General features: G+C 45.4%; 1 protein-coding gene across 1 annotated transcript in view; it reads left to right on the top strand.

The window, feature by feature from the left end:
- The window catches only part of CACHD1 (cache domain containing 1), a 355,333-nt gene that overhangs the window by 328,387 nt on the left and 12,241 nt on the right, over window positions 1-14,705 (top strand). The window contains exons 21-22 of the mRNA XM_085602381.1: window positions 6,382-6,468; window positions 12,169-12,285. Of these exons, the coding sequence (XP_085458507.1) occupies window positions 6,382-6,468; window positions 12,169-12,285 (204 nt within the window). The remainder of the gene's footprint in view (window positions 1-6,381; window positions 6,469-12,168; window positions 12,286-14,705) is intronic.

Here is a 14,705-nt window from a genome sequence, read left to right as displayed (position 1 = left end):
ATAGCTTCCACGGCCAGGAGAAGGGCCAACGTACCAGCAACTTCGGGCCCACCACCTGATAAGGAGAGCAGGAGGATAGACCTCACAGGAAGAAAGGTCGAGAGGAACGCCGCAATGCACTGGCGCATGGCGAATTCCAATGCACTCCTCAATAGACACCAGTACCAGCACTGGGACGAGATGGGGGAGCTAGTAAAGCACCTCCCCGAAGAATACCGCCAGAGAGCCTCACACCTGATAGACGAAGGCAAGAACATCGCCAACTCCTGTATAAAGACGGCGTTGGACGGGCCAGAGACTTCAGCAAGACTCATGGCCATAGGAGTCACCGAGAGAAGGCATGCATGGCTAAGAAATCCGGGATTCAAACCGGAGGTGCAGAACAACATCCTTGGCACCCCCTTCAACGGAGAGACACTGTTCGGAGCAACAGTGGACGAGAAGCTCACCCAGCTGAAAAAATAAAACGAAACGGCGAGGTCCATGGGGGCCCTACAGCTGAGGGGAATGAGGCGAGGCAATCCCTCGAGGAGACCCTACGGTAGGGGAGGAAGCCAGCAGGGGCCGTCGCACCAGACGTTCCAGCAGGGTCAGCAGGGTGAAAGTCACGGACAAGGTCAACAGAAGCAAAACTGGCAGTACCAACCTCGGGGCCAGTCCTTTCACGGGAGAGGGAACGCACATGGCCAAAGGAGGAGAGGGGGCGAACAGCCCTCATCAAAGTGACTCAGCACGCAAGAGGACGCCTACCCTCGTCATGCCCCCAAGGGTGAGGCGCAAAAAAGTAACATCAGGGGGAAGAGAATATTCAAAAGCCTACGAGCATACAACGCCAGTAGGCGGAAGACTGAGGTTCTACCTTCAGGAGTGGCGGCGTATAACCACAGACAAGTGGATACGGAACATCATGCAGTACGGATACTGCGTAGATTTGGAGAAAAGACCTCCAAACAGGAAACCAAAGGGAAGACCGAGATCGGCACAAGAACTGGCACTATTCAGAGAAGAAACCCGGAAACTTCTAGAAAAGAGAGCTATAGAGGCGGTGCCGTTCAGAGAACGCAACAAAGGGGTCTACTTAAACTACTTCGTGGTCCCGAAAGTAGACGGAAACCTCAGACCCATCCTGGACCTGCGTTACCTAAACAAGTTCATCAGAACGCAGAAGTTCAAAATGACTTCGCTGCAGGAGGTACTGCCCCAAATAAGAGACGGGGACTTCATGGTCACCATGGACCTCAAGGATGCCTACCTGCACATCCCAATAAACAGAAGACACAAGGGCCTTCTAAGATTCAACATCGAGCAGGAACACTACCAGTTCACAACCCTGGCCTTCGGATTAAAATCGGCACCAAGGGTCTTTACAAAATGCTTGTCGGTGGTCGCGGCCCACATACGAAGACAGGGAATCCAGGTCTACCCCTACTTAGACGACTGGCTGGTCAAGGCAAACTCACGCGAGAAGTGCGAGAGGCACGCAAAATGCGTTAGACACCCTCACGAATCTGGGGTTCTCGATCCACTGGGGGAAGTCATCGCTGGAACCGGAACAGGTGAAGATTTTCCTGGGGGCGAAAATCAACTCCCTCAACAGTACAGTAGTGCCCAGCGACAGGAGGACAGATGCACTACTGAAGGAGACGCGGCTCTACCAGAAGGGGCGAGCTCTGACAGTGAGGGCAGTGAGCAAGATGATGGGGATGATGGCGTAGTGTATCCAGCTGGTGCCGAATGTACGCCTGCACATGAGACCATTCCAGGAATGGCTACAACAGCAATGGTCACAAGCAAACGGAAGTTGGGAGGATCTAGTGGTTGTTACGCACGCAGTGCAGGAGGAGATAACTTGGTGGAACAGAGACAACATGACAGCAGGGAGAAGCCTGACACCACCAATCCCAACAATGACCATTACCACGGACGCATCGCAAAAGGGATGGGGAGCGCACATGGACAACCTCAGAGTGAGGGATCTGTGGGCTCCAGCAGATGCGGTTCGCCATATCAACTACCTCGAGTTGAAAACAATCCTGCTAGCCCTGAAGGCATTCCAGAGGCACCTGTACAACCAGAGGGTGTTGGTTCAAACAGACAACACCACGGCAATGTTCTACATCAACAAACAAGGGGGGACACAGTCGTTCCCTCTCTCCTCTCTAGCTCAGGAGATTTGGAGATGAGCCATACCTCTCAGGATAGATCTACTGGCAATTCACCTACCGGGGAAGGACAATGTGGAGGCAGACTGCCTAAGCAGGCAGACCTCGGCATCGCACGAGTGGGAGCTCAATGGCCAGGAAACGGAGAAACTCTTCCGGAGATGGGGAACTCCCACAATAGACCTATTTGCAACACGCCACAATGCAAAATGCCAAAGCTTCGCGTCCAGGCAACCAGATCAGCAATCCCAGGGAAATGCCCTATGGATAAGCTGGTCGAGGACATTTGCCTACGCCTTTCCACCGATACCCCTGTTGCACAGAGTGCTCGACAAGTGCAGAAACAGCAACATGACTCTGATCCTAGTGGCTTCGCAGTGGGCGAGGCAGACATGGTTCTCACAAATTCAAGAAATGGCACAAGGCAATCCATACAGGTTCGAGAGGAGGAAGGACCTGCTCTCAATGCAAAACGGAGAGGTCCTGCACCCAGAGCCAGAAACCCTCAACCTGGCGGCATGGATCCTGAAGACCTAGAGTTCGCACACCTAAGATTGCCTCCGAGCACTATGCGAGTGCTACGGGAGGCAAGGAAACCAACTACACGAAAATGCTACAGCGCAAAATGGAAGAGATTCACTGTGTGGTGCAGGAAAAAGGGCCTGCAAAACAGAATGACAAGAGACTCAACAGTACTGAGGTATCTCACACACCTTCTAAAGAGTAACCTCTGCTCGAGCTCCCTAAGGGTACACCTAGCGGCAATCGTGGCCTACACCAGAGGTGAAAAGGGTGGAAGTTTCTTCACCTCGCAGGTGGTGAAGAGATTCATGGAAGGAGCCAAAAGGATGCCCCCCCCCGAAAAGGTTGCCGCCGCCGGCATGGAATCTGAACGTGGTTCTGACGGAGCTCATGAAGGCACCGTTTGAACCCATTCACAAGGCCACTCTGCAGATGTTGACGATGAAAACGGCCTTTCTGGTGGCCATAACCTCACTACGCAGGGTGAGCGAGCTTCAAGCACTAACACTACAGGAACCCTACATTCAGATTCACAAGGACAGAATAGTCCTGAGAACAGACCCACACTTCATGCCCAAGGTGGTGTCGGCGTTCCACATGAATCAGAGTATTCAGATACCAAGTTTCTTCCAAAACCCAACTTCTAACGCAGAAAAGGCCCTGCACACCCTCGACGCAAGAAGAGCGGTGATGCACTACATTGAGAGAACCAAGGAACTCAGGAAGTCGAAGCAGCTGTTTGTGTCCTTTGCTACTAGCTTCATGGGTAGGCCAGTGACTAAGGGCACCATCGCTAGGTGGATTGCCCTCACTATTCAATTCTGCCACAAACAGGCTGGACAGGAGCTAGCGGAGGAGCCTCAGGCTCACTCCACAAGGAAGAAAGGGGCCACCGTGGCCTTCCTGGCGAACACGCCCATCCAGGACATATGCCTCGCGGCAACTTGGGCATCTGTGCACACGTTCACGAAACACTACTGCGTGGACATTCAGATGAACAAGGAAGCACAGGTTGGACAGAAGGTGCTTCAACACATTTTCAACGACCAACGCTCATCTACCACCCAGCCGCCACAAAATTAGGAAAACCGCTACAAAGTCTATGCACAGCATAGTGAATCCAGAAAGATTCACGCTGCAAAACGAATAGTTTCTTACCTGTCGGTGTAGTTTTGCAGCTTGAAGATCTTTCTGGATTCACTAGCGAACCCACCCACCTCCGCCAGAAAGATGAGGCTGGAGGAAGAGGGGGTAAAATGGGAAAGTTCGAAAGAAATGAAAACGTACAGAAAAATGAACAAGAAGGATTAATCAATCACCTAGGGTTTAAAAAAAAAAAAAAAGAAAGGAAAAAAGAACCCGAAGATGGCGCCCCAAAGGTGGGACTTCCGCAGGAAGCACGACGACGTCACGGGAGGTGCACCAAATGGTGGGTCGTCGCCGCCCACCTGGGCTACAAAAAAAAAAAAAAGAAAAGACTACGAATCCGGACCCAACCACAAGATCGCGGAATAATGCACAGCATAGTGAATCCAGAAAGATCTTCAAGCTGCAAAACTACACCGACAGGTAAGAAACTATTCGTTAGATATATTCGCCACCGAAGAGAACGCACAATGTCAGCAGTTCTGCGCGTTGAAATTTCCAAGGCGGCACTCGCTCGGAGACGCTTTTCGTCGCGAGTGGAGTTGCGGACTGTTGTACGCCTTTCCGCCTATACCACTTCTGCCCAGAGTGCTGAAGAAGATCAGGCGCGACCGGGCCCAAGTCATCTTAGTGGCTCCGGATTGGGCACGAAGGTACTGGTATCCCGAGCTACTCAGTATGTCAATCGATCCTCCGGTACGACTGCCTCTTCGGGAGGACCTTCTGTCGCAGCAGCAGGGGACGGTCCTCCACCCGAACCTGTCCAGTCTCCACCTCCATGCATGGAGATTGAGCGGCGACAGTTGATGCCATTTAACTTGCCTCCTGAAGTCTGTGATGTTATTCTGGCAGCCAGGCGTCCCTCCACAAAATCGGTATACGCCTGCAGGTGGAACAAATTTGTGGCATGGTGCACAGCAAAGGCTGTGGATCCCCTTTCCGCCCCTCTTTCTGAGGTTCTACTCTTTCTTCTTTCTTTGGCCCAGCAGGGCTCTGCTCTGGGCACCTTGAAAGGTTATCTTTCTGCAATCTCTGCTTTCTTACGGCTTCCTGATCAGCCTTCTCTTTTCAAGTCCCCTGTTGTTTCGCGTTTTCTTAAAGGCATTTCTCACATGTTTCCTCCTGTCCCCTTCGTAATGCCTCAGTGGGATTTGAATCTTGTCTTGACCTTTCTGATGTGCGCTCCCTTTGAGCCTCTTCACAATTGTCCCCTTCGTCTTCTGACTCTTAAGACTGCTTTCCTGGTAGCTATCACCTCGGCTAGACAGGTGAGTGAGCTCCAGGCTCTGTCATCTAAGCCTCCCTTTCTTTCTGTTCATCCGGACAAGGTTGTCCTCCGGACTCGTCCTTCTTTTCTTCCAAAAGTGGTGACCCCCTTTCACATCGGGCAATCTGTCACATTGCCCACCTTCTTTCCGCATCCTTCGAAAGAGGAAGAGAGGCTCCACCGTCTGGACCCCAAACGTGCGCTGTCCTTTTATTTGGACCGCACCAGACAGTTCCGGGTGGACGACCAACTTTTTGTTGGATACATAGGTGCTAAGAAAGGGAGGGCTGTACACAAGCAGACCATCTCACGGTGGGTCGTATTGTGTATAAAGGTTTGTTACTCCTTGGCGAAAAAGGACCCTCCTGTTGGGCTGAGAGCCCATTCCACCCGGGCCACAGCGGCGACTACTGCCCTGGGACGGGGAGTTCCCTTGCAGGACATCTGTCAGGCGGCGACGTGGGCCTCACTGCACATGTTCGCCAAGCACTATTGCCTGGACAGCCAAGTCCGGAGAGATGGCTTCTTTGGCCGTTCTTTTCTCCAGGACTTTCTGGTGTGATCTTGGTTCGCAGACCCTCCACCGGGGTTGGTGTTGCTGGGGTATCTATTCTAAGGTGAGGAATCTAACTAACGTGTTTCTTTCAGATGAACAAGTTACTTACCTTCGGTAACGATGTATCTGTAAGAAACATTAGTTAGTTAGATTCCTCACCGACCCACCCATCCTCCCCGCTCTGCGAACCGACATCTAGGGTTATGGTCATCCTGTTCAGGGCCCTAGACTTTTTGGCACCAGTGTTGGTCTCTTGCATGGCTCTGCGTTCCTGGCGCGGAAAGCTATGTACAAGAACTGACGTCAGCGCACGAGGGCGGCATCTAAGTACTCCGACGTCATTCTGGCGCACGACGCCAACGACGGACGCGGAGCCGCAGACGACGCCTAGCGACGCGCAAGGGGTATTGCTACGAAAATCTTTCCGGATCCAGCCTGACGCCTGGGGATATTCTAAGGTGAGGAATCTAAGGTGAGGAATCTAACTAACTAATGTTTCTTAGAGATACATAGTTACCGAAGGTAAGTAACTTGTTCGTCAATAATAATCACCGAAAATGAGCATTCTAGAATGTTCCTTTGTTTACTCGTGTCAGCTTGTTGACTATTGAGACATCCTGACATATAATTCATTTTCTTATCCATTTAAGGTATTCTCGTCATATGTTCTAATAATTGCATTTTGTTGACAACCTTTAAATATGTTTTTCTTATTTGCTGCTTTCAAGGATGGAACAGAATGAGTGCGAATGTCCCTGTGAGTGCCCCCTTGAAGTCAACGAATGTACTGGCAATCTCACTAACGCTGAGAGCAGGTGAGCACAAAATAAAAGGCTGATTTTCCAAACCCCAAATAGTTTTGGTTTCACATCATTTACATTTCCCACACTTTGTTATATTTATGTAGCAGATGTAGCTCATTACTGACCTTGTAATTGTGAGAACTGGAAAGGCGCAAAGGGACCTTGCTATCTGTACACCAAAGTCACCACAGGGAGGCAGTGTGAGGAAAACCAAAGAGATGTTAAAAATCATAAACTTTGACTTCACTGGCAAACCGTGGTTTTGCTGCATGCAGACTTCAAACAGAAGTTTTGTACTCTACGTGAAACACCCAACAACATGAGGTGGCTTCTATAAAATAGCAGAAGTACGTGCGAGTAACTTCAGCAGGCCCTTCACACAGTGGCCTTCTAAACCACATCAAGGATGGCAAAGATGCATCCTGTTGAAATGTCTGAGGGTAGAGTGCCTAGACATTTTACTGCAAGAAAACCTCCAGCAGAAAGTTGCCAAAGTTCCTTTTTTTTTGTTTCAGCTAGTCCCAGGTTTTGTCATCATACAGTCCAACACCAACCTATACTCCCACGACACGGAATTAAACGAAAAATAGACCATCATTTTAAGAAGTATCGGAAAATGCTTTTCAGCCCTCGACATCGTGTTATGAAGCTCTATGAAAATGAGAAATGAATAATAAGAACATATAAATGCCCCAATGCAGCACAAACAGAAGAATTAAGTTCTTAGCATTCAGGGCATTAATTGGCGACTTGCAAATACCATAAAAGCAAGTTGATATTTGACTATTTAGATTTGTTGGATTTGCCTAAAATTGGAAATGTATCAGTTGTTATCCAAAATGGAAAGGCAATCTTTGTTCAGACATGCAACATTTTGCCAGTACTGCTTCAGGGAATGAAAGTGTGTTTTTACATGTTAGGTTCTACAGTGTCTTCTTATGCTCCTGAATTCAAAAAAGCAACCAGTCGCAGGTTTCACAAGCAGTGAGTGCCTACTTTTAAGTGTCTTTCCTTTACCTCGAGTAAGGTGCCTTTCACTTAATTCAAGAAAGTGCCTTTTTTGGGGAAATATTTGAAACATCACTTTAGCACTCTGGTTTTAAACATGCATTTTGATGTCTGGACTGGAGTCTTATCCTCCAATTAAAACCTGTATTCAATGCAATGATTTCAATTCTGACAAGTGTATGAGTGTATTGATGAGAAACAGAAAGAAATAGATTCAGTTAACTTCCATCCATACTCCCCGCTTATGTATCAGAGGAGAACACATACTGGAGAGATATCATTATTTGAGTTTGGCTTAATAGAATGAGTTATGTCAAGTTTATCAGACCTGAAAATGAATACGCGTAACTACCAAGTTCCAAAAAGATTGCGGTTTAGATCATCAATATTTTGTGTGCTCCTGAGTTAACGTCTTCCATTCGAAACGTCGAATGAGTTTATCAGACCTCCCTTGCAGAAATATAGAGCACATTGAAAACATCTGGAATCAGAAATAGATATCTGGTTGGCTTGCATGTCAACAAAATGGAACCAGTCTTGAAGAGTTGGCATGAAATTATTGAAACTGGAAACGTGAGTGCATGTGTTCATATGTAAAGATGCTGCTTCGATGTGGAATATTTTCATCTTGGCTCATGCACAGTGGAGTGGTATGAGTGGCTGCTTGGTTGCTCCTACTGTTTGCTGAAGAAGGGGAATGGTAGTAACAAGTTTTTAGGTATGCTTAATAGCACAGCTGTCTGCATGATGTTTTGTTGCCAGGGGCACAACTGAACCCGAACTGGGGGAGATAATAGTTCAGCCAGTGGAGGCAGGTCTAACAGTTCGAACAATGGGGCAGGGCTATCCTAAGAGCCAAGAAAATAAAGTGTTGAATTGTGCGTTTTAAACAAAGTATTCAAACTCCGCATTTCAACAAACCTGTTTTAATGGATTTGACAATCTTTTCAGGCTACTGACATCTTTAAAATAAAAAAAATAAAAAAAGCAATGAGTGGTTCGACTGTTACATTGTAGCTTGTTCAGTACAAAGCGCTTTAGAAACAGTTTTAGCCAAATTAAGACAATTTCCCTTATTGCCAAGTCTCCCTAAATTCCATCTGTGAAATAATGAGCTCATGAAATATTGTTTATTCAGTCTTTAGAAAGACCCTCCTGTATGAACGTTGAACAAAAGTAAATTTTCAGTTTTCTTATTGAACTGTTGCAACATGATTTGAGGTCGCTCAGAATATTGAGCATAGTGGGTTAACCTTTCTAATTTCGGGATATGTGATTGGCAAGTGTCTAGTTTGCTTCCTAGTGCATATTTCATTCTTCCTAAGACAGAGTGAGTCCCAGTTCCATGGCAATTCTGCTGCCTGTTAATTACTCTGCCAGGAATCTATGCAATTCTAAATGAAAATAAAATGGTTGTTGTTAGCAACCTATATTAAGCAGTTCTCTTATGAGATGACAGAGTTACAATTCACCACGCCTAAAGAACTGGCAAAAATGGTAGCTGCCCTGAAACCAATCTGTACTAATGGTGTTCTGACATGTCCCCGTCCCCCCCCAGGTATGGCAGACCACCCGGGGTCCTCTGGATCTTGGGTCAGGAAGTGCTAAAGAAAAGTAATGTTAGCCTGGCCTGGATACAGAAAGGAAAAGCCTTTATTGGGGCACAAGAGACACACCAGGCAGACAACTGCAACACTGGAACAAGTAGTATAGCCAGGGAAAACACAGAGGTCTAGTGACCCCACACACAGACGAATGAGGCCATGGTTCCAAGTTATGTAGAGTTCAGGTGATAGATAATTAGTGCACATGGTAATTACTATATTAGTGTACTATATAGTATTGAATGGGTAACAATTTCTCCCAAGTCCACCACTTCAGAATGAAACCTAATGTGAAATCAATGTTTACCACACCAATTACTGCATGTTTTGCATTTATGTCTTAGCATTTTATCCTGATACGTTTGCTCAAGTTTTTGTCTGTCTGCAGAAAATTTCCATATGTGGTAATTGATGCCCAACGCAGAATTCTAATCTTTGTACAAATAAATGCGCATTGTTCAGCATTTTATACACAACTTTCAATAAGGGTCTAAGAAAAGTCAAAGATCAGTAATGTCAATAGAGTTTTGGCTAGCTCTCTTTTGCCATTAGTTAGCTTCGCAGTGCTGTATGGTTGAATTATGTTGTAGTTGTATTTATGTAGTGATTCATACTCCGAACGAGACAGCAAAAAACAGCAAAAAACAATTGAGTGCTAGCACGCTACTCTGTGGGGTACCATATATGGATTAGTCCATGTTTGTTGTGCGGCCTATGTGGGGATTGTTTTTATTTTCGTACATCAGGACCAGAGTTACACTGTTAATACATGTGTTGCTATGTCTCTGCATAAATTTGAAGAGAAAAGAGGGGAGTGATAGGTTGCTTAATCATACCGTTTTAATTGATGGACAGAAGTGTGTGAGTGCAGTCTGCCCTATGTATCCAGTGTTCGGTGTATGGATATTGGCTGACACTGTGCCATAAACATGTGTATGGCTGTCTTACTCTTAGGAGTAGGTGAGAAGTGTAAGGATAGATGTGGCCATATAAGTCAATACTTGCCATCTTTGGAGTGGTCTGTGTATATACAGTTCGAACCACAAGAGTGCATCCATACAACCTCAAAACAGTGTTTGTGGAAGGAAAAAGCCATGTGAACTTTACAGAACACCCAAAATACACTTTGCCTAAGACAGCAGTTGCCATGGGATCAGGAATGTGGACAATCTGCTTAAATTAGTATGGAAAAGTATCCTTGCTCTATATTCGAAGATGTGATCGGATGTGATAACTGGGTCTAACATCCCTGTTGATCTATTTCCAATCACTTTAAGTAGCCCATCATGGCCTCAATTATAACTTGCACAGTACTGGCAGGTTTCAGCTTCCACACTAGTAATTACCACTATTGTGTTTTAACAACCCACCACTACCATGCAATTACAAGTGCAGAACCGAATTTACCAGGTGGTGTTCCCTTTTCTGTGGGATTTAACTCACATATTTGCCACCTGCTCCGAGCAGGTGGTAAATGTGTGTGTTAAAATGTATATATTTTTATAGTTTGTAGCTTCTCATTTTTATGAAGTATTCTTGTGCTTGTAGCCTTTGTGCCAGGTAAATATGCTCATAAAATATAATACAATATCAGAATAATCCTTCTTTGCATTATGTTCCAACAACTTAAAAGAAAATTGGGAACCTAACTAAAATGTAATGTAACAAAGTAATCTATACAGTTACTCAAGCCACTGACCTCATTACCGCAAACATGGGAGGACAACTTTAACAGACCACTACATGACAAAGAGTGGGCGCAGGCACTAGAATACCCCAAAAAAGTTTCCAGAAACGCGCGGTTCAAAAACATACAATTCAACAACTTGCACAGGACGTACTTAATCCCTGAATGATTACAACGCTACTACCCAGACACGCAGTTTCTATGCCCCAGATGCCAAGCCCCAGCAGCGGACTTCTAACACATGTTCTGGAGATGCCCTGCATTGCAGCAATACTGGCATCACATCTATGAAGCACTCCGAGCAACTACCAATATCCCCGGGGTTGATACATAGGAGGCATGCGTGTTGGGGATGTTTCTTAGACAGAAAACTGATAAAGTACAGCTGCGCTCTGCGTCCCTTCTATTACTCCTGGCAAAGAGAGCCATTGCCATGCACTGGAGAGCCCCAGGGGACCCCCAGTGGAGGCTTGGGTGGGAGCTGTCAAAAAGTGGAGCGCTGCGGAAGATGATGTTATCCGAGAGAAGGAAGCGAAGGAAACGTGCAAACACTACATATCCATGGAATGGGCGCAAATCCTATTACTGTTTAACCAGCAACCATGTGGCCAGAACCAGCAGAGGCCCCCCATGCCCAATCAACATCCGCCACACCGGTAACACCAGCTGACAGATGTGTTGAAGTAGAACATTTGCCTATTGCCAACACTCTCTCACTGTCCACACCATAGGGCATGGCCCAAGAATCCGGCAGAGAAAATAGCCGGAATAACCCCCCCCCACACACACACACCCCGCCCCCGCATCGATTGCTGCTAGAATAGCTTCGCACACTGACACAGAGGCCCTACTCACCCCTCTCCCGTCTGCACACATACCATTCCTCCCCGCTGATCCCACACCCATACCCCAGTTCAGTATCCAGTTTTTTTCCAGCTCAGGATACACACCAGTTGCTCAGATAACACCGTCAAGGGACAGGGACTGTAGCCCACCCACCAGAGAAGAAGGCTCAAAAGCCCGCATAAGAACCATGGGTAGACGTAGCTCCGTCATCAAGATCTGAGTAGTATCCATATCCCAGGACACATAAGTCCAACACAGATAACTTCAACATATGTATAATGCTGGGATTGTATTGATATATTATGATAGCTACGAGAGAAAGCAATTATGAATGTACATTTGAATGCCTAAACTATCTTTGTCTACCCATGTATGTAACTTGAGCTTGGAACCATTTATGATGCTTAACTGTATCTAAACTGTTAAAATTCAATAAAAAAAATCTAAACCCAAAAAAACAAAGTAATCTATACAGGTGTCCAATGTCAAGAGTACTTCTAAAATATAGTTGTATAATAGGTTATATCCTGTAAGGTGCTGATGCATTGTATGTATGTTTTTTCATAGAAATCCCAGTTGTGAAGTTCACCAGGAACCAATGGTTTTCACTGCACTTGATCCTAACCTCCAGGATACCCTTCCCCAGTGTATCAACACCCGATGCAACCAGAGAACTGAGAGTGGGTTAGTATATTCTACTTTACATCTACATTTTTTATATTTTATTTTTTATGCATATAAAGTATAATGTTCTAGCATAGTAATGCATAAGTGACTGTGATGATGATCTTTGCCCAGATCCCAGGAAAGTGGAGGTGTGTGTGTCTCTGTTCTTCAAGAAATTCTCTTTTTTTTTCCTCCTCATCTGTTCTTGGTGCACAGTTTAGTCATATTTATGACCTCAGTCTAGGACTTTTGAAAGGCCATTAATTGTCTTCAATGGTAAAAATATTAAAAAAAGGAAAAAATAAATGAGTGTATGTGTTTGAGGCCATATAAATATAATCAGTGTTTGCTGTGTGCCTGAGACCACCAGAAACTTTAATCTGCAAGAGGGCGCTGTAGTTTGAAATAATGTTTTTCTGTTTGCCAGGAATGTCGAGAAATATAGAGAGCACCTTTTCAACTTTTTAACAGCTGTAAAAGTATCTTCAAGACGAATGTTGATAATACTGCGGTTGAGTCCCAAATGTTTTTTAAAATTAACCAGTTGGTTCAGGATTAAAAATGTATCCCTCCGCATGTTAATAGAAATTCGAGCTGCTTCACAGCATCAGACAGCTATTTTGTCACTTTCCTGTGGGCTGAGGTGCTCTCCTGCCTACTATAATACCAGACAGCTGGAGCCATCAGGTCCCTCATAGACTGTTTCCAACTACCAACATATAGGCCTGTAGCCTTTGGTTACTTTCCCCGCGACTACTTACTTTACCTGACTGCTGACAGACGTGCTCCTCCTTATGTGTCCCAAGATCACTCCTATGAAGTTACCTACCCAGAAAATTAGAGTGACATTCATTTATCTTTTGTGATTTGTTTTTTATCCTTTGCTTTAAAATGCTTCTGTATAGGTCAAAAGGTCTAGAAACTAAAAAAAAAATGGATGTTGGAAACACTGATTCGTTGTTTTTAATAGAGGAATAATTTAGCATGGCAAGGTGTTTATCCACCACATTTGGAATATTCAAGGTTATTACAAGAGAGCTCAAACCTAATCTCTTTCTTAAAATGAATCAATCTACCCAGAAGTATTATACCAAATTAACATGGCTTTAGGCTAAGTAGACTTGCAAGGATTCAAAAGTGGGATCACGTTACTTAAAGACCCATGTCAATCAATCAGAATTGATAAAGCATAGCAAATCACCCTTGAAGACCTCAAGGCGCTGGAGTTGCTAGCTGCTTCGCAGTTCTCTGTTCATTCCATAATCAGTAGATGGATTTGTCCACTATGCCACCCAACTGACATTAATCTCTCAAGTGTCCAGTTTCTGGGAATTTAGAGTAAAAAGTAAAGCAATGCTCACATGGAAAGATTTCTGAGCATTTTCTGAGCATGAAATATCACACTACTGAACCTGTTTGCTGATGTTCAAGGCGTGGAACCCTTGTATATTTTTAAGAGTATAGTTTCTGATCTGACTTAACTTTGATGCAGATGATCAGTACATAGTAGTGCCCCAAAGCTTCCATTACACGAGACAATGGATGGTAAAAAAAATCTAAATGTATAATCCTTCTTTTCTGATTGATACTTAAAGTGCAGGTTCCTCACTTTTTAGAATATTCCCAAGTATTCTCTGAATCCAGAGATTTACAAGCAATAGCTCCTGCATGCCGCCAGGTGACGTCACTTTGCTCTGTCCCGGTAGTGACAGAGCGGAGACGCATATAGCACCACCCCTGCTCATGGACATCAGTTCCTTTCTTTCCATGCACTTCGATGTAAATCCAGGGCACCTTTCAAATTTATTGGCTGGTAACATCTTTTAAAGTTTTCAGAGTGCCAGGGAAAATATTTCCTCTGAAAACAACAGGATTCATGTCTCAACTGCACAAAGTGGATGTCTGTTACAGACACAACATGTCTTTGGTGCCTGGGCTGCGGTCATGACTCTGTCGTGTGAAGAAAGTGTATGGATGCACCAGAAGGCCATCAGACAGTGGGAAAAAGGCTAGCTATCACCAAACAGAAGAAGAGGACGCTCCTGAAACAGAGGTCCTACTCCAGGTCTTGTGGCCAGTCTCACGCTAAATTTGGCCCCACTCAGATTTGTCAGGTCAGTCAAAATCCACAGTGTATCACATGCACCAGAAGGCCATGTGGTAGCCAACCTTCTTCTCACCACTTGGAAGTCAGACGAGAATCTGCACAGCCGGCACTCTAAGGGCCTTTCACCTTCCACCTTATTCCATACTGTGCACTTAAAGTATCTGCACTTTAACAAATCACTCCTTATAAGGTCACTTCAAACATCATCTGCCATCTCCTACAAGGCAAATGTGGAATAATCTTGTTTTGATAAGTTGAACGGTAAACCTTTGGACAAACCATTGGAATAATTCACAATAGTAATGAAAACCTAAGAATGATAGGGTTTAAC

The sequence above is a fragment of the Triturus cristatus genome, chromosome 4_2, assembly GCF_964204655.1.
Source record: "Triturus cristatus chromosome 4_2, aTriCri1.1, whole genome shotgun sequence".
Classification (NCBI taxonomy): domain Eukaryota; kingdom Metazoa; phylum Chordata; class Amphibia; order Caudata; family Salamandridae; genus Triturus; species Triturus cristatus.
Note: the sequence above shows the minus strand (reverse complement) of the source record. Positions and strands in the feature narration are given on the sequence as shown.